Source organism: Mercurialis annua, linkage group LG2 (assembly GCF_937616625.2).
Source record: "Mercurialis annua linkage group LG2, ddMerAnnu1.2, whole genome shotgun sequence".
Classification (NCBI taxonomy): domain Eukaryota; kingdom Viridiplantae; phylum Streptophyta; class Magnoliopsida; order Malpighiales; family Euphorbiaceae; genus Mercurialis; species Mercurialis annua.
This window is the reverse complement of record NC_065571.1, coordinates 49,281,198-49,309,065: the sequence shown is the minus strand read 5'-3', so window position 1 is coordinate 49,309,065 and position 27,868 is coordinate 49,281,198. Positions and strand designations below refer to the sequence as shown.

At 29.8% G+C, this 27,868-nt stretch overlaps 3 protein-coding genes across 4 annotated transcripts; 1 reads left to right on the top strand and 2 right to left on the bottom strand.

The window, feature by feature from the left end:
• Positions 1-17,547: 17,547 nt before the first annotated feature.
• On the top strand, positions 17,548-22,953 carry LOC126667843 (ubiquitin carboxyl-terminal hydrolase 18). 2 transcript variants are annotated; one of them, XM_050360939.2, is made up of 11 exons: positions 17,548-18,021; positions 18,178-18,376; positions 18,477-18,565; positions 18,726-18,811; positions 18,907-19,069; positions 19,159-19,282; positions 20,050-20,207; positions 20,503-20,587; positions 20,679-20,891; positions 21,457-21,518; positions 22,065-22,953. In XM_050360939.2, the coding sequence occupies exons 1-11, from the start codon at positions 17,744-17,746 to the stop codon at positions 22,693-22,695; spliced, it is 2,088 nt and encodes a 695-aa protein (XP_050216896.1). In that variant the 5' UTR covers positions 17,548-17,743; the 3' UTR covers positions 22,696-22,953. The 2 variants fall into 2 exon arrangements, with proteins under 2 accessions (XP_050216896.1, XP_050216895.1); XM_050360938.2 differs by having other exon boundaries at positions 18,726-18,815; positions 18,911-19,069.
• A 98-nt stretch (positions 22,954-23,051) lies between these two features.
• LOC126667846 (putative B3 domain-containing protein REM15) lies at positions 23,052-25,000 on the bottom strand. Its single transcript, XM_050360941.2, has 6 exons — positions 24,670-25,000; positions 24,412-24,536; positions 24,087-24,324; positions 23,802-23,905; positions 23,480-23,714; positions 23,052-23,381 (listed from the first exon to the last, which is right to left on the bottom strand). The coding sequence occupies exons 1-6, from the start codon at positions 24,983-24,985 to the stop codon at positions 23,224-23,226; spliced, it is 1,176 nt and encodes a 391-aa protein (XP_050216898.2). The 5' UTR covers positions 24,986-25,000; the 3' UTR covers positions 23,052-23,223.
• Positions 25,001-26,038: 1,038 nt separating this feature from the next.
• On the bottom strand, positions 26,039-27,163 carry LOC126668671 (uncharacterized). The gene has a single exon (XM_050361857.1). The coding sequence runs from the start codon at positions 27,161-27,163 to the stop codon at positions 26,039-26,041; it is 1,125 nt and encodes a 374-aa protein (XP_050217814.1).
• Between the last annotated feature and the right edge of the window lie 705 nt (positions 27,164-27,868).

Genomic DNA, 27,868 nt, shown 5'->3' with positions numbered 1-27,868 from the left:
ATCAAACAATAAAATTCTTTTTTTTATCCTTTATTTTTAATATGTAAATATTTTAATTTTTCTATTCATTTTTTATATTCTTCAACTAAAATCTCGCTTGGTTATAAATTATATACTTCTATGCAGTACACTTCTAGAGACTTATTCAAAAAATAAATAGTAAAGTGCTAGTATTTAGTTTGTTTTTCAACTTTTCATGAAGTTGACTCTTATATTTAGGCAATAAATAATAAAAATAATTAACTTTAAAGATATTATTTTTTCCATTTTTTTAATTGTCTATTTAGCCAAATAAATTTGTCTATATTTATTTGTCTATTTAGAATTTTAAAATAATTTTAACTATTATTTTTTAAATTTATCTTTTCCTTATAAATGACTTTATAACTCAAATTATAAATCATTTATTAAAAAATAAGATTATATTAATATTTGCTCCTATAATTTAAGAAAAAATTCCACTTTCTTAACTTGTGCAACCTTAGCTAAATGGGCAACTAAATAAAAACGGAGGGAATATCGTATTTTCATGAAGTAATTTTTCTAGTCAAAGAAGAAGTACGATTGTCAATTTCCAAAAAATTAAAGATTTAATATGAACGAAAATTTCTAATTATTAACTGAATTGGAAATAAGAGGCCATTAAATATTACTATTTTCAAACGAAAAGTATTTGCTCTAATTTAAACTCAATTTGATTCGTTTATCCTCATAATCAGTGTTTTAAAAACCGAATTGGTAGCCGAACCGGTGAGGCCACCGGTTCAACCGTTTTGCTAAATTTTAATATAATAAAAAAAAATATGACTCACCGGTTTTTATCAGTTCGACCTCCGATTCACCAGTTCAACACCCGGTTTTTACCAGTTCGATCCGGTCTAAACCGGTTCAATTAATTTTTTTGGTTTTTTACGGTTTTAGACCAGACCACTGGCCGGTTTTCTGTTTAACTGGTTCAACTGTCCGGTCCGGTATTTAAAACACTGCTTATAATTAACTAATAGTTTTAAATAAATTTTGCAAAATACTTATTTACAAGTTTAAAGTTACAAGATACTACAAGGAAATTAATACTAATAGTGCAGATCGATCAGCCAAGGAGGGTAGTTGAGGGCGGCGGCAGGCAGCGGCAGACGACAGGTGGTGAGGCTGTAAGGGCCCGCATTTGCTTCCTGTCATTTGGGCACCTTTTTAAGACCCAGCCAAAGCATGCATATCATAGACATATACAGCCAACCTTTTCCATTAATTAATTTCTCAATCATTATTTCATCTCTGCATATTCATTTCCTAGAAAAATAATATATTAATACTGAAACTTTAATCTTCTTTCAATTTCATTAAAAATACTCTATCATTAAACTTTAATTTAGCGGTATCAAAATTGTTCTAGGGTGCATTACTGAATCAGATTATTGTGCTGTATCAGATAATATATCCAATTAATTATATGAATATATAGCTTATTTCTCTTGTGTTTTAGATACATTTTATGAAAGAATTTTCACTTTATTCCCATAGAATTAATAATTCGGTTATTATTATCAATTAAGTTTTTATTTTTTAATTATTAATCGAGAAAGCAGTTTGGATTTATTAATTATTTGAAGCTAGAAAGAGGAAAAACATTAATGGCTGTGCAGTTGTTGCTCTTCTGTAAAACTTGGGAGCATACGCGGGGTCATCATATAAATTAATAATTCTCCAATATTCTGCATAATGTATATAGCACTAGTATATTAATCATAGGAAAATAATTCAATAGTCCGTTTATATAATGTTTTCATGAGAAAATTATTTATTGATACAGTCAATTTTTTTCTTTTAACATGCCTAGATGAATTTTTCTATACAATAATAGGGTTCACCAAAATGTTAATGAAATGGATTGATTATTTATTTGCAACAGGGACTTCGCCATTGTTTTTCATGTTCTTCAATATGTGATCAAAATAAAGAAAAAGTTGGAAGTCAGAGTGGATTTAATCAAATTAATTGTTCTGTTATAAAGATTTGTATGTGGTTTTAATGTGTTCTGATAATATAATGGGCACTGCTATTTGGCCCGAAAATAATAGACCGAAAATGGACCGAAAGTCAATTATATAAGTTTAGAGTTGTACAGGGGTAGATTTGCAAAAACTGTGTGAATGTATCAATAAATGGATTTTCCCAAGAGAGAAAACACTCCAAACAAGATATAATTAATGCGCATATCATTATTTCTTTAATCATAACTTTGACTATTACTACACCATCTGTTTTTATTTTACTCCATATATTTATTTCCATAAAAAACAAGAAAAACGGTTTTATATATTAACAAATACTCCCTCCGTTCTTTTTTAGTTGTCCATTTAGCCAATTTTATTTGTTTACAAATAATTGTCCATTTAATAATTTCATATGATATTAGCTACTTATCTTCCGAGTTTACCCATCCCTAATAAATGACCCTATGTTTTAATTTAAAAGGTATTTATTAACTAATAGGGTTATATTAGTTTTTTCTTTATAAATTAAGACAAAAGAAGCACTATCTTTATATGTGAAATATTGGCTAAATGGACAACTAAAAAAAACGGAGGTAGTAATTCGCCTAAAAATTCAAAAAAATATAATAATTTTTATTTAGTTAATTATACTATTTGTATTTTAGTTAAGTTTAAATATATTTTACTACTCCCTCCGGTCCATAATATTTGTCGCATTTGGCTTTGGCACAAGAATTAAGAACACAATTAATATGTCTTAATTTGTAAACACTTTTACTAAGTTAACCCTACATTGAAACTAGTTTACATTTATGACTACCATTTTCATTTGTTTATTGTATTCTTTCAATAAATTAATGGGGGGCAAACATGGTAAAATAGCAATTAATGCTCTCTTGATATTATAACATGACAAATATTATGAACCAAAAAAATTTCTCAAATGCGACAAATATTATGGACCGGAGGGAGTATAATCAATAAAAAGCTATATTATTTAATTATCTGAATATAATATTAAATCATTATAATTCTCTATGAAAATAGATAAATTATTTGTGGATTATAATTCGGATTGGTTCATATCATATTTACGTGGATCCCATTTATGTTTATTTTATGAAAATAAATTTTTTTAATAGATACTCTAGAGTTTAATACTGGAGGTGATTGTCATTCTATATTTGAGATTTTTTTTTATAAAACGGAGATAAGTTAGTTAGCATGATATTCTCCAGTGAACTATAACTTACATTTTAGTATTGACAAAATATCCCTCTTTACATGTAAAATTCATACTAAAAATAATTATCGTTTTAAGTATATTGATTTTTTACGCGGTATTGGCAAAACAAATTCAACGTTTCACCTTTTAAGATATTTAATCCCAACATTTAAAATGTCACGAAATAAATTCTAACATTTTCAATTTTTGCAAATTGTAGCCCAATTTCTATTTCCGGTCATGTTTTGTATATGTGGCGGCCAGAATTATCCTGCCTCGCACCATTAATGCCACACCACTCCAACTTCTCAAATGTTATTAGAATTTGAATTTAAGAAAATAAAACGCATTCAAGTTCGAGATCAAACTTGTATAACGCATTTTGATATAGCTCGAATTAAGCTTGATCATCTTTAATTATGTAAAACTAGTCGATTTAATATGAATCATTCGCATAATTTTTTTTTGTAAATATTTTAAAATTAAGTATAATCTAATAACTAAAGTTAGCCAAGAATGGTGTGATTTTTCATTTTAATTTTAATACGAATTCATAAATGCATATATTTTTTTTAAAAAAATGATCACTTCAGCTAATACCTACGTACTATTACTAGTATGAATTCTTTAAAATGTGAAGAGTTGTTATGTAACTCTTGACAAAATTTATTAATTTTATCAATTTTTATTTAATTATTAAATTCAATTCAACTAAAAAATTAACTTGAAGCATATGTCTGAGAAGAAAGTAAGAGAATTTTTATTCTAGCTTGTGATATTATATACTTATCTATATTTTAACATGATAAAAAATCATATAAAAATAATTGATTGCTCGGATGTTATTATAGTTTGACCTCTAGATGTTATATGAGTTCGAGTTCGAGATTGAAATTTTGAACTCATTCGAGTTTGAGTTTACACTTGTGTAATATATTCGAGTTCGAATTTGATGTAACTCAATTTAAGCAATTTGTTTAAATTATGTATTTTGGTTCATAATATTTGTGACTTTTAATTCACGTGAAATAGCCAAATATTATGGAACAAAGAGAATGAGTCAATTTAATATGAGTTGTTTTTGTAAATATTTTTTAAATAATGTGCTGACCAAAAATGATGTTATCAACTGGTATTAATTATTTGACTAAAGGATTCACAATATATTATTTATTGATTTTATATAGTATACATCTTGTATAAAAATTGTGAACATATATTTAAATAATCCACTTATATATGCATACTCTTGATAAAAATCCAGCACTTCAGCTGCCACTTACGTACTAATATCGATTCTTTTAATTGAGATTATCTATTTTAAAACAATATTTATTTGATTCTACAAAATTATTCTATAGTTATTAACTCACGATAAAAGTTGGCTAACAAAATTAATTTAATCTTATTAGTTTTTATTTTTAAAAAGTTATATAATTAAATTCAGTTAAAAAAATATTTTTCATGAAATATATAGTAGAAAAAAAAGTATACTTTAATTCGTGCCGCTATATATTTATTTCTATTTTTTTAATCTAATTTTTTTTATAAAATATCATTTAACTAATTAATTTGATATAAATACATTGTTTTAACATATATAAATATAATTTTATTTACCATTATCTTTCAAAAAAGTATTAAAAAGAAAAAACCAAAAATTATCAATCATGATATAATAAGAAAGTATAGAATGGAATAAAGGATAAAATATAAAATTTGAACAATTTGTTTTCATGTAACTAAGGCGGCTTGACATAATTCCATAACCCAATGCTCTTTAATATCCTATTAATTGTCAAAGTAGAATGTCTTTTTGCAGAGATAACCCTGGATATATTTTTAATTGCATTAAACTCTTTCGGGCCACTTTGTGTCTATTTATTTCGGGCCAAATAGATTTTCCCTAATATAATTATGGGTTGATATATTAACTTTTGATTAGATCAAGATTATTTAAAATATTTGTTTGAATTTTACATTCAATATTTTTGATGAATTAAACAGTAAAACTAAAAAATTTAATAGTGTAAATGATGCAAGAAATTTCTCGCTGTTTGAATTTGTTTTAGAATTTTATTTGTTGTTTTGTTTTTTTTAAGTGGATAACTTGTTCTACTTTGTTTATTTTATGAATTTTCTGTATCAATTAATTTATTTAGTTTTTTTTCTTCTAAATCCATCAATTAGGTGTTCGTGTCACTATAATATCCAGTAAAATTAAATAATAAAAGTAATAAACTAAGTTATGATATGGCAAGATTAGAGATAAATCCGTACAAAAAAAATTGGAAAGCCTTAGACATGGGACCTCGATTGAACCATAAAAGGCCCCAAACTCCGGAGACATGAACTCACCTTCATACATCCTTTATGCCATCTTACTCATAACACTCTTGAACGAATGAACTCACCTTTATTCAAGTCCAGATTAAATTCTATTTGAATATTCAATTTATTTTAATTTTCCGATCGTCTATATTCAATCACTCTCTAACACTGAATTCACTGTACGTTTACTCGAATCCATCTAGTATGATCAAATTTAATCTATTAACTCGACTATTCTTTAGATTTTCTTTTACCTCTAAATTAAAACCAACTTGTTAGCTATTAATTAGTCTAAATTTCAGTAAGATCAATCAAAGAAGTCAAAAATTCATCTGATTTTAGTTAGTAGTTATAATTTCGAACTGAATCAGCTTCTAATTGCAATTTCAAATGCAATCTATTTCTCTCAAGAAAATTATATTGGTCTTGAAAACTATACATTTTAAAATTTGATCTATAGTAACACACTGTGCCCTTTTAGAAATTTTTACTAGTAACTACCCTATGATTAGTGGACAACACCACTCCGTGTTTTCTTGCTTAGCATTCTAATCCGGACCCTTTTTTACTAGTGATTCATAATTTCATGATAATTAACACATAAATAATTTGCTAAGTTGCATGTCACATCATTTTGGTTCAAATAGTAAATTTCGAGAGTAAATTTGGTCGCTTAAAATGCGGCCTAATCGTAAATCCACTTTTCTCCTCCAAAACCACCCTAAAAATGTAGAATGATTAGCCTTTTGTCCATATTACTATAACTTACGCCTTGATGGTGTAGCTATAAAATAATATCCAAAAGTAAACTGTAAAAAAATAAAATTAATTGATAAATTTTTCAAATCAATCAAGGCGGAATTTATAATCGAGGTTGGTCTCCAATTAATTCCGACTAAAGCGAACGCATAAGCCCGCTTGCAAATGGCTCCACCACTGTTATACTCATTTATCTATTTGAATCAGCGTGTTCTGTTCCATTATATGTTGCTATGAGGATAAAATATGCTTTCTTTCGCGGTTTGATAATTCAATATTTATAAATAAATAATAGATTATCCTGGTTCTTAAATTAGTGAGGCGAGCGGTTTATTTTAGACATATACTCTATAATTTTTTTAATATTAGTTCAATCACACTCATTCATGTATTTTTAGATCACATAAAAAGCAATTGTGAACATATTGTACATAAAGAAATTAAAATTTTAGGTAAAATATTAAAAGTGACATAAAATATAGTCTAATAGTACTGAAAAGATAAATATTTTAATTATTTTGAAAATCTACAAAAGTTCTAAAAATTGTAAATCTATTCTCATTTGACCAATTTGCTGAAAATTTATCCAACTTAACAAAATTGATTTTGATTGTATCTGTATAAAAATTGAATATGTAATTTTTTGGAAAATAAAAAAAAAACTGGGATGACACATAGTTTGAATAAATCAATTTACAAAAAATCAATTTTAAAAATTAGATAGATTTTCAACAAATTAACCAAATTGGAATAAATTTATAATTTTTAAAATTTGAATAGATTTAAAAAACTTTTAAAAATTTTGCTTCTTGACACCCCTAAGCTAAATATAAAAAGTGGGTGTAATTTTAGGAGAATTATGGGCTAAAATATTAAAATATGCCAATTTGACTTATATGATATTCTCTTTGTTTTTTTTAGTTGTCATTTTAGGCAAATATTTTTATCAATCAATACTTATCATTTTTATAAAACTTTTACAATAGCATGTCAAATTTAACATTTTTATTAAAACACTTCATTAAATAATAGTTTAATTTATTTTTTGTCAAAGAAATAAATGTTCAATTTTCAAAATTAGATCATGTGATAGTGGGTTAATGACTTAATTTATAAAATTAAATTTTTTAATAATGGAGTTTATAAATAAAATTAATCTTTATGTTTGTAATTTAATGTGAAAAAAAGCACTTCTTTAGGTCTCATTTTGTTCATAAATGTATACTTTCCGGGAAGTACATTTTTGGAAAATATATTTTCCGGACAATACACTTTTCGGAAAGTTAAACGTTGAGAAAGTCAGTGCGAATGAAATTGATATTTTTTTATCTGATTTACTTGCTAACTTGCCGGAAAGTTGTATTTTATTTTAATTAATTAAAATTTAAAAATAATAGTATCTTTAATAACTAATTAGACTAATTAAACATAGAAAAATAATTATATTTTCCATCAAATTAACTAGAGAAGTTCTACTTATCTACATTTGGATAGGGAAATCATTTCGCTAATTAAAGAAAAGTCGAATCTTTTTAAGAAGTAAAACATATAAGTTGAACCAAATAAGAATATTTTGTTACTTTGCGGGAAGTGAAATTTCCCTCGTCCACTAACCTCCGACCAAATGAATCATTGATTCTAATAATTTATGAAAAAGGGACAATTAAATAAAAACGGAGGGATATCAGTCTACAAAATTAAGGACTGGAATGATCTTTTATTCAAAATAAAAGAGAAAAATATATAGTAAAAGGTCTGATCCTACTATTTTTGCAGGGTAGCTGTGTATCAAATTAAAAACAAACAAAGGGTCAACGCGCTACCTGAACTTGTGACACGGGATCATCTAATTTAATTTATATGTTTTTGAGCAACTAACCTCAAAACTCTTCATTTTTTGTCAAATAATCTCATAATTTATATTTTTATTTTAAAAAATAGATTTATGATAATTATATCACATATCTAATTACTTTTTTATATTTTTCATTTCCGATTTATATTTTATGCGTTTTAAAAATATAATTATGGAGTTATTTGACTTAAAAATAAAGAATTTTAAATTTAATTGCTATTGAATTAGATGATTCTGTTCGTGGATCCTTTGTTCAATTAAAAACACTGACGTACGTAGCTCGACTATTCAGTGTCTCCTTCTCTGAATGAAAAAAAAACCTACGGCAGCCAAACATTAATTTGCCAACTCAACTGTCTCATTGGGCATTAATTAATGGTTTGACTATTTTTGTCAGCATTGGTACGAATACGATGAATAGTTAGTTGTTTACAGATGCAGTAATTACTTATCGAAAAAATCTGACCAAAATTTTCAATCGCCAGCTGGAGGATCCACCAAAAACTTGATTTAAGGTCAAACTACTGCTAGGTTGCTTCTTCTTTCTTATTAACACAAACACAAGCAGCCGCCACGCAAGTATCAAAGTGAAACGTGGAACAATAAAGTGTAAGCAATCTTAATCGTTTAAATATATTTTAGGTTACCAGGACATAATATTTTTACTAAACGATTATCGAATTATAAAAATTTACAAAATAACGAACATAATTATTTTTACAAAATTGTTACCAAACTATTATTCTTTTTTACAAAAAAATTATCTTATTATACATATTTTTCTTATCTACATCGTTAAGATGGTAATTTATATGTAAAAAAAATACTACTCTAGTGATTATTTTATAACTCTTTATAGTATAGTAATCATTTCATAAAAAAGTTTTAGTTAGGTAATTATTTTATAATTTTTTATAATTCGGTAACTGTTTAGTAAAAACACTATAATTCAGTGACCTCAAATATATTTAACCCCATAAAATTAGTACGAGAAATTTTAGTTAATGATTTCGTAAAGCCAATAAAGTCTAGACTCAGAATTAATAACTCTTTTTAAAAAATTGCATGTTCGACTCGAAGTAGATCCATGAAAAGTTTACGATGCACAGTTGTCCACTTTTTTATTTGAATTTTTGAAAAAATATAAATATAATATAATTGATATCTTTTCGTTTTAAAATTTATAGCATTATCCATCTTAAAATTTATATCTTATAAATTTTCAGTACAATATTACCCATCTTATTAATAAAATTTGGATCTGCCACTACCTTTAATCATTACGGATATGCGCTCTATTTGTGCATTTATCTATACTGATCAATAGGATTTAGACGAGTTTGAACTTGAGCCAATTAGACCTATTTTTTTTATAAATGGTGTTCAAATACGACTCGAGTCTGGTTTATTAATAATATAATATCTATATATGACTTATATATTAAACTTATCTTAATTAGTATTGATTTTTTTGAATTTACATAAAAAAATTAAATATGTACAACAAACTGAGTATGATGAGAAAATAAATATTAAAACTTGGTGTAGACCGATTGGATTTGAACATACCGGAAAAATACCCAATCCTGTGAGCAGCTATTTGCTTCTCAAGGTCATGCATATTATTACGGGAAATTTAGATATTTACCTAAAAAATAAAAATATTTGCACTTTTATCTCAACACGAAAAATTTACAGGAAATACCTCATGTTTTTTTCCAAATTTATTTTTACTCTAGGTATTAAAATATTTATAATTTTATTCCGTTATCATAAATCCTTCTATAATTTATTTTTTTACGTAAGTTATCATACAATTGTCATATAACCTTATCATACTTCATTATCATCAAGTTATCATACATCAGTGTTATGATAACAACACGATAATGTAGTGATATTGACATGATAATCAGACACTGTTTTATCATAACATTATCATAGATATTATCATAACATTATCATATAAGTACCATAAATATTATCATCTCGGTATTATATGATAATGTTGAGATAACAACATGATAATATTATGATAACGATATGATAATAAAATATTAGTTTTAGTAGATTTTTTTTCCTGCAATGTTATGATAACTACATAATAATACAATGATACTCATATGATAATCAGACTTTTTTTTATAAAAAACATTTTTCTTAGCAGTATTATGATAATGATATAATGATACTCATATAATAATTAGATGTTGTTTGTTTTGCAGAAAATCATTTTTTAATTATAAAATCGTTTTTATACAGATTTTTAGATCTAAAGTTGATTTAAATAATGAGTAATTTATTTACATTTGTTAGTTAAAATTAATCGTATGTAAGTTAAAATTAATCGTATCTATCACCACGAATTAAGAAAACAATCGTCAAAATCAAATATGAAAGAACGGCGGAACGATAAAAGAATGACGAAAGAGAAAATAACAAAAATAGAAAAGAAAAGGGGGGAGAGAGAGAGAAAGAGATGGTCATTTACAGTAAAAGAAATATAATTGGAGTAAAATAATAAAAAAAAATAGGTATAATTATAATATAAATATATATTAATGTAAAAAAAATTATATTAAAAGAGTGAGACGAGGTATTTTTCTGTTGTTTTTAATTGAAATAAAAATTATATTATTTTTAAAGAAGTATTTTTTCTAACTTTTCCTATTACTATAAAGAGATGACCCGGCCTATCTATGAATGGACTAGCCCATTGGTTCAACTTGTTTCTTTTGGTGGCCTATCTCTACAAGGATATCAAGCCCATTTATTTATAATCTTGAACTTTTGATAATTAGTGGAAGTGGAAATTAGCATTTTCTACTTTTTTTTAAGAACCTTTTCATGTAATGCTAAAATAAAGTATTAATTTTTAAAAATATAGCTTTAATAGACTGCTATATCATGTGTTAAATTTAATATATACTATATCATGTACTGTGACGAAACCAACCCTAAAATTAAGATAGAGTATAAACTTAATTTAAAATAAATAAATAAAATCATAACACAAAATATTACACTAAATAAACAAAAAATTTCTTGATTAGGTCAATAATATCATGAAAAATTAGTTTTATTTTTTATTTTATTTTACATGCAATAAAGTTGTCTTAATGGATAGTAAAAATAACACATTACGTTTACTATATTGAAAAATATTGAAAAACAATTAAGAGTATGTTTTCGAAAATAAATATGTTGAAAATTTTAAAACTATAGTTTAATCTGAATAAGGTTTGTGCAATATGAAAAAGAATATTTTGATTATATAATAATTAGGTTTTGATGTACACTTTTAAATTTAATCATATTTGAGGCTAATCTAAATTGTATATTAGATTTATTTATATAACATTTTTCTATAAAATTCAATGAATTTTTTTAATAAAGTCTGAGCAATATATTAAATGGTATATTGTTTTTTACTGTCGTACAGAATTCGAAAGTGTAATTAACCCATAATTTTTTTGATAACTATAACCCATGATGTTATTAGATTAGGTAATTCTATTAGTATTGTCTCTGATTAGTGGCTTCCTGATGATAGGTTTGGTGTTGTGCGTTTGGTTCTGCCTGCAAATATGAGTTCTTGATGACAGTAGATAATGGTTGTCTTCGTTGGAATGAAAGTGTATTGGCTGAGTTCTTTTGCGATTATGACATGAAGTGGATAAAGAAGATTCCCTTAGTTGATAAGAGTGATAAACTTTCTGATAGAGGAAGGAATAAAGATAAGAAGCACCTCTGTGTCATGGTGATGTGGAGTGTTTGGTCTGCAAGAAACAACCTTTTATGGAACCAAATCATAGAGCTGCCTAGACAAGTGGTCCACCGAGCTAGCAAGTATCTTCATCAATGGCAAACCGTTCAAAAGGCCCCGATGAATTATGTTCTGAATGACAGTTTTACAGGAGGTAGTACAACTTGGGAAGCACCGATTGAGGGTTGGACAAAGATTAATGTGGATGCAGCTTATTTTTCTTCGACTTCTGGCATTGGATATGCAACTATAGAACGAGATCACAAAGGTCGTTAAATTGAAGCTGTTTCTGATTCGAGAATGGAACATTTAGGAGAAAATTACACAAATGGGCTAATGGCGGGCCTTTCTTACATTTTTGCTAAGGCTCTCCAAATCTTTCACCAATGCTAACTTTTTCTTTACTTTTATAAGCTAAAAACGGTAAATTATTACATCTATTACATAATTGATGCTAGCCTTCCACCTGTCATATCTTTGATTCATTTTTTTGCATAAATCAACACATGTTGCTTCTTCTTCCTTATTCCTCTTTCTATTTTCATATTTCTTTCAGCCATGGTTAACCTTTTCATTTTTAATTCTTTTTAATTCTCTATTTATTTATTTTTTTCGTTCTTTTTGATTCCTCACTCCTTAAATCAAAACCTCATCTGTTCTTATAACCTAAAATTCATCAGTTCTTTTTGTTCTTTTTAATTCTCCATTTATTAATTTTTTTCATTTTTTTTTAAGATGGGCATGGTGATGGAATTGAGTATTTTTCAAATGTGACTATCTTTTTTGTCTCTCTATATGTACTATATTTTAATTTTATATATTTTGGCACTTAAATTCTGATGAATCTAATGACTCAGGTTGAAGTAGAAGTACTATTAATCTAAGGGCCAAGGCTAGCCACAGTGATGAACCAAGTGAAGAAGCTAGATGTGTCTGTCCTTGTTCTAGGCTAGAAAAAACCCTCTCCCCTTTTCAATTGGTGATTCCAAATCTACCCTTAATTTATCTCTAATATTTCATCTGTAATCTCTAATTGGTGTTTTTGCAGTCTCTGTAGAACGAGCAGTAGTGAAGCGTTTGTGGAGCAATGCATAAATAATGTAGAGTGCTTAACAATTGAAAATGAAAATGGAGGCTTTTTCTTCTATTAGATTTAAAATGCTCAAGGAATTGAAGACGGTTTGTGGGATTGGTTCGATTTGTTGTAAAACAATTGCATTTGAGAATGACGAGGAAATAGATTGACTTTGTATATTATTAGTAGAAGTAGTTTGACCGTTGAAGAAAGTCATGAAAAGGGTGATTAACATATTGAGATTGGCTTCATCAATTTAAAAAGTGTATGGATTTTGTGCACTTTATATATATTTATTATGAGATATAAAGATGGCAAGTTATATATATATTTTATCAGCGAATCGTCTTCATCTTCAGTTCTTAATTTAATAGCATTAGAGGCTAATTGAGAATTATAAGAGCCGTAGTGAAACAAAAGGAGGATAATTTTGGAAATTTTCAGTCTGAATTGGCCATAGTATATGTATTATTAAAATTATATTTGACATGTATTATTTATGTATTTGAAATATATTATTTATATATTTTTATGTGAATACATCGTTTTTTATATTGTTACTTTTTTATAATTATAAGATTAAGTATTAAATGTGTTTCATAGATGTATTTGAAATATATTTTTTCAATAAGTTTCATTAGTAGTATGTGACTGTTTTCGAGACACATCTTGAATACATATCTGATACATATGTTATACATATCGGATACATGTCAGAATCAGCTCAAATATATTTATTTTTAAATATATATTAATTCATCAAATGTGTTTGACAAGTTTAGATGTATTTATTAGATAAATTTTTAATATATAATTTATACATGATAAAAATATCCTTAATATGCGTCTTCTCGTAAATGGTGGTACCTTAATGTTTTCGAGATACATTTTCGGTACATCTCCTATACATTTTCGATACATCTCGGATATATCATCAATACATATCAGAAACGGTTTAAAGAATATTCAAATATATGTTTTATAAATATATATGTCTTTTAGATGTATTTTAAGATATATATTTCATATACAATTAAAACATGATAAATATATCCTTAATACGTTCACTGATAAATAATTTATACAATTTATAGAGCATGCAGCATATTTTTTATTTTAATATATGTTAAAGATACATTTCAAGTAATCGTAAATTATATATTCAATGCGTTAAATATATAACTCAAATACAAATATTATACATATTCTATACATCTTTTGTACATAGCAAAAATAGTTAGACGTATATTTTTTTATTTTAATATATGTATTATGTGCGTATTTTGGAATGTGGTATTATCGATAGATCTCTGATACATTGTGGATAGAAGTTGTTGTAATTTATTAGAGCTGGCAAATGAAAAGAGTCGTGAAGTAAATTGTGTCAGTTTGAATAGTTTTTGAGATACATAAATAATACATATTAATAATATAGTTTTGAGACGCATAAATAATACATTTTAATAATATATATATAGTATTTTTATCAATGGCGACAAATTTGATGAAGTGGATAAATATTATTATTAGTTCTTTTTTATATCACATATATATAAAGATGTTTATATTGATAAAATTTGAGTTAAGAAAATCATAACTTATTATTTATATGATATCAAAATGTTATTAATATTATTTGATGAGTGAACTTTTAATTAAAGCACATGATACATATATCTTCTAATTTAAAGTATATCATACATACACCTTAGAAACACATAAATTATACATATTAATAATATATATATATTTATTTATTTTTATCTTAGAAATATGAAAAAATAATAGTCAGATATGTTCTTGATACATATCAGATACATAACAGATACATAAATGATACATGTTTGAATAGTTTGACGAACTGACGCGTGACTGACGCACGGTTATGACGCGCGTGTCAGACGCATGTCAGACGCGTTTTTGACCTATTCTGACGCGTTTTTGACTTTTTCTACCCTTCTCTCCTTACAACGTGCCAGCTTCTTGTGGAGTATGTATTTGATGTAATTTTTCAAATTTTGTATGTGCTGATGTAATTATTTGGCTGATTAAGTAATGTTGTTATTTGCTTTCTTTTTTTGTATATTTGTGTAATTTTCTCAACATTTAGCTCCTGTTGTCGCGAAAGCTTGGGCCCTCAATGAAGCATTGTCTTGGATCAAAACCAGCAATAAGAAGATGGTGGTAGTGGAAATGGACTGTCTCCAAGTTGTCCAGATTCTGAACTCAGTTTTCCATCCTACCTCTGTGCTTTTATGTTTATTGTTTGTTTGTGTCTGTTTGTTGAATTCTTGGTTAATGTTAAGGTTATGTTTACCTATCGTTCTGCGAATCGTGCTGTTCACTGTTTAGCGAGAGTAACGAATTCTGTGTCAGGGCGAAGGATGTGGTCTAGCGACCCTCCTCACTTTATGTTGGATGTTCTGTTATCTGATATTCATTACAAAAAAAAACAGGTAATATATGTTTCTCAATGTGAGGTAGGGCCCCAAGCCTAATCTGACTCTACCTTACATCTGTCTCCGGTCATGTGCTAAATTTAACATTGACAATAACATATGCTAAAATATAAAATTTATTAACAATTTAATGTTAATTACAGTTTTAATACGATATTTATTTAGATTTTTATTTTAACATATATTTTTTAATATTTTTATTCATTTTAAATTCTGCGCTTTTTTATAATTTTATGATGTTGATGTTAAGAGATAATTATCACACTAAAAGGCTATTTGATAACCCAACTTAGTATTTAAATAATATATTAAGCACTTAATTGTTTTAAGTTGGTTTGATAATTTAAAAATATTCAAGTTAACTTATTCAGTTAAGTCAAAACCATTTAAAATAATGAATCAAAAAATTGATCTTTTTTTTACTGAACACATTAAATCATAAACTATCAATTTTATTATTGAATAAGCTTTATGTTCTTATTACTTTTAATTATTATCCACCAATAAAAATATTTTATTTCACATATATTAATATTTTTTATTTTCTTAAATATCATAATGAGTGTATATACTTGGATCAACACTTAAAATTATAAATTATTATATTTTATTAGTATAAATATTTTATTTTCTATCTTTATTTTTCTTTTTAAAATCTATATGACATTTATTTAATATTTTTGCTCTTAAATATTAGTTTGACTTCTGTTTGTAACACATAATATTTACTATAAGATTTGAACAACTTTTAGAGTTTTAAAAATTAATATTTTATTTTAAAATTTATTTTTAAAGTAAAGAAAGACATTATTATAATCTTTAAGAACTAATTCTCAACATATAAAAATAAAGTTTATGATATTTATTTATAATATATATAATATTCATAATACTTTTTGAATATTATTTATTTTTAAGGATTTCAATAATATATAATTTATACTTAATAATTTATTTTTAAGATAATCAATGTTTAAAGGTTTAATATGTAAATATAATAATTTTCAATACAATAACTATAGTTATCAAACAAACTTATTTAATTCAAAATTTAAAATAATTAGTAATTATTATTTTCAACACTTATAATTTAGTACTTAATTTTCAGCGTTTAATTTTTAATTTTGTCAAACGCCACCTAACTAATTATAACATTTCTTTCCTACTTTTTGCATTGGAGAAAAAATTGAATTGTTATATTAACTATATTATTTTACTAAATTTTCATGCTAAATTTAGCATAAAACATAATACTATATTGAAGAGACTCTTACATGTTAGATGTAGATATTTTTAAGAGAGTGTTTATGAGATATAAATATTGTTTTTTTATTTTATTTTTCTCAATATCGTATTTTTTGTAGTATTGTGGTACCTTTAGTACCATTTGAATTGAATTTTTTTAAATATTTATAGAATATAAAATTCATAAATTTTATTGTCTGGATTAAATAAAAAATCAACGAATTTATAGAACATTTATAAAATAATAAATTTTTAAAACAATCCATTATTTTAGAGAACATAATATTTTCTATTTATAAAACAGAGAAACATGTAAGAGCAAATTATTTTAAAATCCCTCACGTTTGCATAATTCACAGTTTGGTACTTCTTATTTGAAAATCAAATGATTTAATACTTTAGATTTGATTTTGTAAACTATAAAGCCCTTTTATTAATTCCGTTAATAATTTGAAATTTACTTTCAAACAATTTGGTAACTCAATTTCAATTATATAAATAATTTAGTACCTCAGTTTCAATCATGTAAATGATTTGGTATCTTATTTTCAAACGATTTAGCACCTCACATTTTATTATGTTAACGATTTAGTACCTATATTTAACAGAAGAGTTTTATAGTTTACAAAATCAAAACTAAGATATCAAATCGTTTGATTTTCAAACAAGAGGTATCAAACTGTAAATTATAACAAACATGAATGTTTTTAGAGTAATTTATTAAAAATGTAAATTCTTCAAACATTCTTTAAAGATTCTAACAACATATTACTACAAACCTACTTTTTGCACCTCAAATCACATGCATTAATTCCATATAGAAAACAGAGAAACAAAGAATTTCTGCCCAAGCCCAAGATTGACCCTCTTAATTAATTACCCTTTTAACCCTCAAAATTAACATACAAACTTCCCCTAATTTATTTCCCAGAAACCCTAATAATCTAATTTTTCAAATCCTATATTTATAAAGCTCGATTAGGATTGATTGCGTGTATGTATGTATATCTCTATGTATATGATCAATCGTGTAGATGCATGTCGGCGGTATAACAGTGGATCTAAATTGGTTCATTCAATTGATTTTCACGCTATTCATAATCGGAATCGGTTTGATTCATTTGGTCAAGAATACGGCCTCCAAGTACTTCGAAGTCGGCGCCAATTTCGAAGGCGGAGAAGGCGGAGCTGCCTCTAGAATTCCTGCTCATCGGAATCACTCACCTCTCATGGATTCCGATCACCTTTCTTGCGCCAATTGCGGCAATTCTGGCAACAAGAAGTGTTCCCGCTGTAAATCTGTTTTCTACTGGTAATATTTTTTAATCTTTTCAATTTTAGAAAACTGTAGTGGTAATTTCTTAGTTTCTATAAGCTGAATGGCATTTGCGAATTAATTAAGGTTACTATTTGAAATTTGTTTGAAGTCTTTCTTGAAGTTTTACTGTCTCTTGTTTTTCATATCTAGCTCAATAAAATGCCAAGAAGCACATTGGAAATCTGGGCATAAGACAAAATGCAAGATTCCTGTCAGGGTTAGTTCAACAGACAATGCAAAAGAAAATTTCGGATTTAAAGCTTCAGGTGTTGTGGGCGAAAGAGTTTCCTCTGGTATTGCGCTTGTTCCTTCCCGTGGAGCCTTTAAGTTCTTAAAGAAGCCGAGAGAGGTATAGACGGGTTTTCTTATTATTGTTGTTGTTTTCTGTGCTTCAGATGGCATTACTTAATTGGTTCTTCGGATTGTATATTTATACTTTACAACTTCAGGTTTTGTTCCCCTATGATGAATTCATTAAACTTTACAACTGGGACAAGGAAGCATTCTCTCCTTGTGGCCTTTTAAATTGTGGAAACAGGTAATATTATCATGCAGTCACAGATATGCACAATGTTAGCTGGAGTAGTCTTATTGATCTTTTCCTTCCGTTCCACTCAATATAGGAAACAAATGAGTCATGGAATGTTACCACTTATATTTTTTGGATTCTTTTATTTAATTCTAAATTTTATGGACAGCTGCTTTGCCAATGCGGTACTGCAATGCCTCACGTTCACACGGCCTCTTGCTGCCTACTTGCTGGAGAAAGGCCATCGAAGAGAATGCAAGTTTGGATGTTAATTTTGTTTATTGTCTATATGTTTTCTTCTGATGGAGGAAGTTCAACAATTTCTCATTTTTTAAAATTTGATTTTTCAGGTAGACGTAATGATTGGTGCTTCTTATGTGAACTTCAAGTGCATGTTGAAAGAGCAAGCAAAAGTACGCAGCCCTTTTCGCCAATGAGTATTCTGTCGCGCTTGCCTAATATTGGCGGTAATCTTGGCTATGGAAAACAGGAGGATGCTCATGAGTTTATGAGGTTTGTATGACTTGCATTAGATCCAATTATTTTCTTCTTATATAGTTCAGCATTTCATTATGGGATGTTCTGTTTTTGTCTTCTTTTAGGTTTGCCATTGACACAATGCAATCAGTCTTCCTTGATGAATTTGGTGGAGAGAAAGCTGTTGATCCAGCTTCTCAAGAAACGACCCTTATTCAACATGTATTTGGCGGTCACTTGCAGTCTCAGGTAAGGATTTTTTTTCTTTGTGAAACATTCCTTTTAGTGTTGTGTAAATTTGTAAAGTGAAGTATTGTGGATTTCGATGGCATGCCTTTATTCAGAATCTGTTTTTTACGCCAAGTATTGGAACATGGTTAGTTATTTGTTAGCACTTGTGAAGTTTCCTTTAGGAATTGACACTAAGGAGGTGGATGCATGGTATGCTTTGAATTAGTGTTCAAAAATCAAATATAAGGAGAAACAGAATGATTTGACACTATCAGTTGCTTTTCTTTTCACATCTTTTCTCCTTATGTTGAAAGGAGAAAAGTAAAAAGAGACTTTAGTAAAAAGAATAAATGGGGAGTGCTTTGACTTTTCAATTGGTTTTAACTCTATTTACCCTGGATGTAATCTCACAACATGACCTGTGTGATGGAGGGATGACCACCTACTTCTCTTAGCAGTTCACCAAGTCTAACTAATGTATATATACATGCGGAGTCAATGTTTTTTCTTAGCCTTTCACTCAGCGTGTTTCCATCATGCTTATAACTTTATAGCAAGAGCCTGTTAAAATTTGTTTTGTGGGGTTGTCAATTTGTGTGATTATGCTTTCCAGTGTACATTACTCTTTATGTAATTCAACCAATCCAAGTTCTAGGTTTGTGGTAATCTGATCTTTTTTAATAGTTTCTTTTGTATTGCTGTCTTCTTTTACTACATAATTTATCCAATTTCTTATTTTTACTTTTCTTCTGACAGGCTTTATGGTTTCTTGACTATTGCTGTAGGTGATATGTACGAAATGCAACAAAATATCTAATCAGCTTGAAAACATGATGGATTTAACCGTTGAAATTCACGGGGAAGCAGCGTCCTTGGAGGAATGCCTTGATCAATTCACTGTCAAAGAGCAACTTCATGGAGACAATATGTACAGATGTGACGGGTATGGCTGTCCTATACTGTCTGTCTATTCCTTAGACTATTTTGTGCTGTTGATTTTTTGAAATATTGCTTTTAACCTCCTTGTGCCATTTTTTCCTCATAAGTGATACTTGTAAATTATTGTTTTCATGTATTGCTTGGCGCGTGTAGCTGGCATTGTCCACTCTCAGCATTTTAGTATGGTCATTGCACTTTATGTACTCTTTATTTGAGACATAGCTATGTTTGTGATGAGTTTTGTGTTTTTTAATGCTCGAACAATTCTGATACTAGGTGTAAACTATTCTTGTTTATAGGTGCAATGACTATGTCAAGGCTTGGAAGTGTCTTACCATTCGACGGGCTCCAAATATTCTTACAATTGCTCTGAAAAGATTTCAGGTCTTAGCCATAGACATACTGTATGGATGCATCAAGTTCTTTAAAACCGTTGTTAACGGAACTGATTTTTTCCTTCTGACAACTTTTTCAGAGTGGGAGGTTTGGGAAACTCAACAAAAGAGTAGCTTTCCCTGAGATGTTGAATCTTAGCCCCTATATTAGTGAAGCAGAAAATGGTACAGATGTATACAGGCTATACGCGGTTGTCGTCCATGTGGATATGCTGAACGCATCATTCTTTGGTCATTACATCTGCTATATTAAAGATTTTTGTGGAAATTGGTATAGAGTTGATGACTGTAAGGTAGGGACTCAATCCCTCTTTCTGTACTTCACTCTTCATCTCCAATGTGGACATCTAGAGTAGACATCCTTATATGCATTGTTCTTGCACATTTCACACGCACCCATTTGTAACCTGTATAACAATAAAACGAAATTATTGTAGAAAATCGGCCATAATATATGTATCATCAGTATTCGGGGCGCCACATAATGTGAGTCTTCATGTCCTGAGAAGTTAGCATATAATGCATCATTCTACTTAATCATATAATCTGAATATAAGCATTTGGTTGGTCAGTACTAGGTTTTTGAGTGAAAAAAATAGGTGGTTCGTTTGTCTAGGATGAAACAGAAGTGGGTGCGAGGTTGGGTGTTAGCTCAACTGGCAAAGTGGTGGGGTGTTTTGGTGGGCTGATTCTAAAACTCCTATAGGATAATGATGTGATACACTTGAATATGAAATTTGATCCAATCCCTGTTCATTCCATCAACTTGCGTGCCTACTTGTTAGTTGTTATTTTTATATTGAATGTTGTGTGTCAGAATTCTCTGTTTCCTCTGATTGACTGTATGACTTTTCTCAGGTTAGAAGTGTTGGATTGGAAGAAGTTCTTTCTCAGGGAGCATATATGCTTTTATATAGCAGGTATGAAGCTTATATCCAATGCCAGCGTTACTGGTTTGCTTAATTGTCTGTGCCATGCATAACAAATCCATCAATTTTGTGCATCACAATATAGTACCTTGATAGGGTTTTGCAGTGACCAACTAGAGAACAAATGCTTATTTATAATCTATATTTATAACATATACAAAGTGGGACGGACAGAAACAAAGTTGCAGTGTCAACAGTAGAAGGGTAGAGCCAATAGAAGTGTTGACATTAGTAACTATGAAAAGAGTAGAGCCAATAGAGTTGCTGACGAAGCTTGACGCTATGCTCCATCTCGATTATATACTGCTCATTGGGAGAAGGCCCAGAAGGGTAAAGTGGCCTGACCGAGTTGCAATTATTGTGAATATCAAACTTCCATCTATGGACCAGCCTATGAACGACCCCTATCTTTAGCATTTTCACATGTGTGCAGTGGAAACACAAGCTCAAATCCCTAGCTTATATTTGTAGTATGTCTTTTTAGAACAGCTATATCCAATTGGATGAAAATGCTTTCTTTTTTTGCTTGTATGACAGAATTTCCGCTAGGCCATCATGTCTAAGAACCATGGAGCCTTCAAAGGAGCAGAAGGCAGCAGAATTATTGGAATTACACCAATCAAATGGGAAAATTGAATGCACAAATATAAGAGTTGAAGGCGTCTCAGATCCGGAGTTGATGAATGGCACAAACTCTAATGGCTACCAGACACACGAAAAGAATTTCGAATATGTAAATGAATGTGAGATTGGATCAACTTCAGCTGTTTCGATAGACGGTTCCTTTTGTGTGATAGAGTCATCGTCTTCCAGAGTTGACTCCTTGGATATGAATAATGTTGATATGTCTGATACACAAGATGCACTAGCTGCATTTAGTTCTGAAGCTGCAGCTAAAGACTCCGAAAGTATGATTGCAATCGACTCTGATATCAGTTTATGTGATCCAGCGGATGTTTCTGGCTGTGGAAATGATTCATGTTCCGCAATCGGTTCTAAAGTTGTTGAGATAGAGGACGGGGGCAACATTGATGTGGTTAATTCTGAAACAAGCTCTGCCGTTGTCAATGATATCAAAGTTAATGGCAATACCAATTCATTTTCGAGCATGGCAGCTTCGGCGGAACCTCTCCATTTGAAGCATCAGTTTCCCTTTAAGCAGCTGTGATGATGACGATAGGAATGGAGCTAGAGAGCGTAGAAATTAGAGGTAGTCATTGATGATTATGAAAACATTTGTCGCTAATTATTTGTCAATATATTCATAATTATTCGTTATCCCATCTTCAAATGAAAAGTTGAGTTGGGGATTTTTTTATCTGGGGTTTCGTTATTTGCAGAAATCTTGGGTTTTCATTTGTAACAGTTGTAGTACGTCTGTGTAGAGACAAGTCTTTAATATATATTAGGTAAAAATTGAAGCAAACGAGAATTATTTTAGTGGCGATCTCTTCACTAATGCTCGAAATACAGCAGAATTGAAGATACATTAATATCAATAACAAACTTGCAAGCATAGCTTCAATGTTCAAAAACCGAGGCTTGTTTCAGTTTGGTATAATAACAAAAATTTAGTTTTTCGCTTCGGTTTGATTTTAAACATTAAAAATGTGTACTTAATTTTTAATATAAACCAACTTGATAGCAACCGAACCAAAATATCAACTGAACCAACTGGTTCTATTTGGTTTAAAAATTATACTTCCTCAGAATTTTGGTTTGGTTTTGAAAAAGAGGAAGCTTCAATTCGGCTCGAGTGAACATCCTTGACTATAATTCCCTTGACATCTTCAAAATCTTCCAAGCTCCCTGTTTGATTGTTTTCCATGTTCCTCTTTTTAGCTCTTTCGACACCTTTAATTAAAAACAACAAAAGAAAATGCATTTTTTTAGTCCGACTAATCAAAATCGCCTTCGAGCCACAATTTAGATTATTTAGGGATTGAAGTTACCGTAAATTCGCATCACCGGCATATGACCGACCTTGACGAGTTGTAACATGAAGGCGTCGCCTTCTCTTATGCCATTTGCCGCTGCGAATACACTCCATCCATGTCCCATATGAATTCCACCGCTCTTATCTTTCACAAGTGACACTAACCATGAGCTTCCACCTTCATTTATTAGGATCATCTTCGCATGTCTTCTAGTAAGATTATTCCTTCTCGCAAAATCTCTTGGAATTTTCTATATTTTCAACTCCATATATGAGCATATATAATTCACCAATTACCCTCTATGAGAATTAGCATAATGTACTAGGTTAGTACTCACCGGTTGTCCATTCCTGCCGTAAGTTGCCTTCATGGTGGCCGAAGATTTCGGATTTTTAGTTGAAGAGGAGCCATCTTTTTCGGTCTTGAGAAATCGTTTCAACCCTGTTCAGGAACAGGAAAGCAGCAATTTTACAACCAGAAAGAACATGACAAACTATTATATGCATATTGTCCTAGGTACTACAAGAATATTGTCTTTTAACGACCATATTTTGTGGTCGCTAAGCATAATGAGTGTTAAAATCGTCGCTACACGCAAACATTTGGGGTAAGTTAAACTTACGGGTCATTTTGAAGACAGGCTTGTTGGCCTTATGAGTGAGCTCAAGAAAAAAAGTGTCTCCTTCTTTTAGGTAATTAGCAGTACAGAAGGTACGCCATCCATTACCAATGTAATCTTGACCATCTGATTTTTTGTATTTTTGCTCAGCCACCCACGATCTTCCTTCTTCATCCACAAGAAGGATCTCGCCATGTCGATTTCGCAGGCCATTTTCCATTGCGAATTTCATTGGAATGTGCTGTTCAAAAATGAAAAATTGAGAGGTCCATAGAAACAAAAATTCAAAAACTTAAAATACTTTTAATTAAGAACATATTGAGAACACCTTTTTTGAGCTAGTGGCACCATAAGCTGTCAAATTCACCAAAAAGTATGGATTTTCAGGCACATATGAATCCACATTTTCTTCTGGGATAGTGATCTTTACTTGCTTTTGCTTTTTCAAGGCTCCTGAATCATGAAAACATATTCACAAACATAACATTATATGAACATATATATATTTACTGCATAACAGTCTATATTCCACGAAAACTTGTCGAGTTTTACGTTTCAGTGTTTCATTTCTGTTTAGAAAACTTACTAAGATCAGATTCATCATCTTCTTCTTCTGATGATGATGATGATGACGACGATGATGATTCGATTTCTTGTTTGACATGAACGAAATTACTGTATTCCCTCTCGCAGCAACTCGGATCAAACACCATCACATCAAAAACCAAATCACCCGCATGTCGAAACACCAAAAAATCACCAACATGCAACTCATGATATTTTGCAAACTCTTTCCAGCCATCTTCAAATCGCCTTTCGTTGATCTTCACGTGCCAATCACGCTTCGTACCGAAGCTGCTTCTTAGTAGAGCTTTTTCACATTTTTTTTCTCTCAAGCTCATGAAAAATGATATAGGAATTGTCTGCAAATCAAAACATGTATGTGTATTCATATGTTATAGTCTCAAACAGGCACATGCAGAGATAAAAGAGATGCACAGAGAGACTTACAAGTTCATTTTCGAATCCTGGAAGAAGTGGTTGAAAGAAGTGTACTGATTTACTGTGAGACATTTTTCTTTGTTTAGCCAAACTGAAAGAAGTTTACTGGTTTTGTAAATGATGTTCACTGATATTTATTTAATGCGAAATCTTTTGACGTGCCAAGTGGCAACTACAACTACCATTTTCTTGAAATTACTATAGTGATATTAATTACTGAAAAACAATACTCCCTCCATTTTTTTACTTGTCCATTTAGCCAAATGGAGTTATCTATATTTAATTGTCCATTTAGAATTTAAAGATAACATTAGCTATTATCTTCCAAATTTAACCCTTCCTAATAAATGACTCTATAATTTAATTTATAAAACATTCATTACATAAGTAGGGTTATATTAATATTTGCTCCTACTCCCTCCGTCCCGTTTAAGAAGGGACAAATGAGTTTTACACAAATATTAATAAAATAAGACAATATTTTATTTTGTCATGTCTACCCCTATTAATTAATATGGTTTCTCCTAATAATAGAATAAATGTATTGTAAATTGAGTTGCATTTAATGCATATTGAAATAACTAAAGGGATAAAAGTGGAAGTTCAACATAAATTGGCACAGAAAACACGATATGACCTTCTTAGATGGGACAAATAAAAATGGGATACGTCCCTTCTTAAACGGGACGGAGGGAGTATTATTTAAGACAAAAATTCCACTATTTTAATATGTGTAATTTTGGCTAAATGGACAACTAAAAAAAAAACGGAGGAAGTACTTACTTTTGTGTAATTTAGATATACTAGAATTTTTTTTTTTTTAACTGAGGTATGTGTATTTAAAAGCATGTTAATTACAGAGCAATAAGGATAGCTATCAAAGATAACAACAAAGCCGAACAAATAAATAGGAATTAACCTAACGAAACCGGAGTTGAAAGCGCTTGAACTTGTTATGGCCTTGGTGTTCGGAAAAGTCTTTTAACCTGTTGAGCCCATTTATGTGCTTCCTCATTGTTCTTTCGTTGTGTATACAGAACACGTGCCATCGTGAAGGATCGTAGTAGACGCCATATATCTTCACAAATACCCTGGTACGCACCATTGGTGCAGTTTCTGGTGTTGATTATGTTGGATACTTGAAGTGCATCTCCTTCAAAGATAACATTTGTCCAGCCTTTGCTGATTGCCCAGTTTAACGCCTCACGTAAAGCTAGCATTTCTAGAATGCCAGGGTCCCAGATATAACGAAATGTGGCAGAGAACTTCCCCTTCCTTTGAAGCTGCCAATTAACCGCAACGGCTCCAATGAAGCCATTTTTCCCTTTCGTATCAACTGCCGCATCATAATTGATTTTGATAAAACCTTGTGGAATCCCAGAAGTTGTTTGTAAAGTTGTGTTAACCAATACAGTGTGTTGCGATGTTGGGTTATTCTCCTGCTGGCTGAGTTTGAATTCTTCAAATTCCCGCAGACAAATTGAGATAATGTCTTCCGAACTCAAATGATTTTGCTGGAAGATTTTTGCATTGCGGGACTTCCAGATATTCCACAATAAATAGCAGAAAAGATGGATATAAAAATCATCACCATCCAATTCTTGAAGGTCTGTAACTGTTTGCAACCACATTTGATAGAAAAACTGAGATGGAAGTACTGAGGCTTTGTAGTGGAGTGGTGAAATGAACCAAATTTGTTTTGCCCGTGGACATGTAAACAGCATATGGATAAGTGTTTCCTGTTGATCACAGAAACAGCAGGAGGAGGTGTAGTTGAGCCGATGCTGTAGTGCTATTCCTGTAGGCAAGCCTTCATGTAAGCATTTCCATATGAAAACTTTGATTTTATTTGGGATTTTAAGATTCCATAGAAGTTTCCAATCTGGCTTCTGAAGCTGTGGAATGAGAGATTGGTATGGTTTGTATCCTGAATTCAGTGCTATGTAGTATCCTGATTTGACCGTGTATTTCCCCTGACTATGATAATGCCAAACAAGTTTATCATTGTATGGCCAATAAGGTAGAGGGATAGAGAGGATTTTAAGGGCATCCTCCTGGTGAAAATGTGTCTGTATCATATCCTAATTCCATGATCTGTTACCATGATTAATCAGATCAGTGACGAAAAGGGGATTAGTAAGTATGATAGGATTGGGTCTTGGGATAAATGGGTATTCAAATGGAATCCAAGGGTCTTCAAAACAATTAATTGAGGTGCCACTATTGATATGCCATCTCATCCCTTTTTGTAATATTTCTTTCCCCCAACACAAGCTGTGCCATCCCCACGAAGGGCGGCTACCCAGCTTGCCCCTTAAAATGGTTGAGTTTTTGAAGTATTTAGCTTGGTACACCTTATATAATAGGGATTCTGGGTTTTCCATGATACGCCATAATTGTTTTGCTAACAATGCCTGATTAAAAGCTTCTAAATCTTTGAACCCTAGTCCTCCTGCCCATTTACTTGTACACATTTGTGTCCAAGCAATCCAACAAATTTTCCTCTCATCTTGTTGTTGACCCCACCAGAAATAGCGAATTAGCTGCTGGATACGAAGACAAAGGGATTTTGGCAACCTGAAACTCATCATTGCAAATATAGGAATTGCTGATGCTACTGCTTTGATTAATATTTCTTTGCCCGCCGAAGATGAAAAAAGACTTTTCCAGTTGGCGAGCTTCGCTGAAACCGTTGATATAATACCTGAGAAAGTGTGATTTTTTGATCGAAGGATCTGGAAAGGGAGGCCCAGGTATTTTTCCTGTGTAGCATTCTGTGGGAT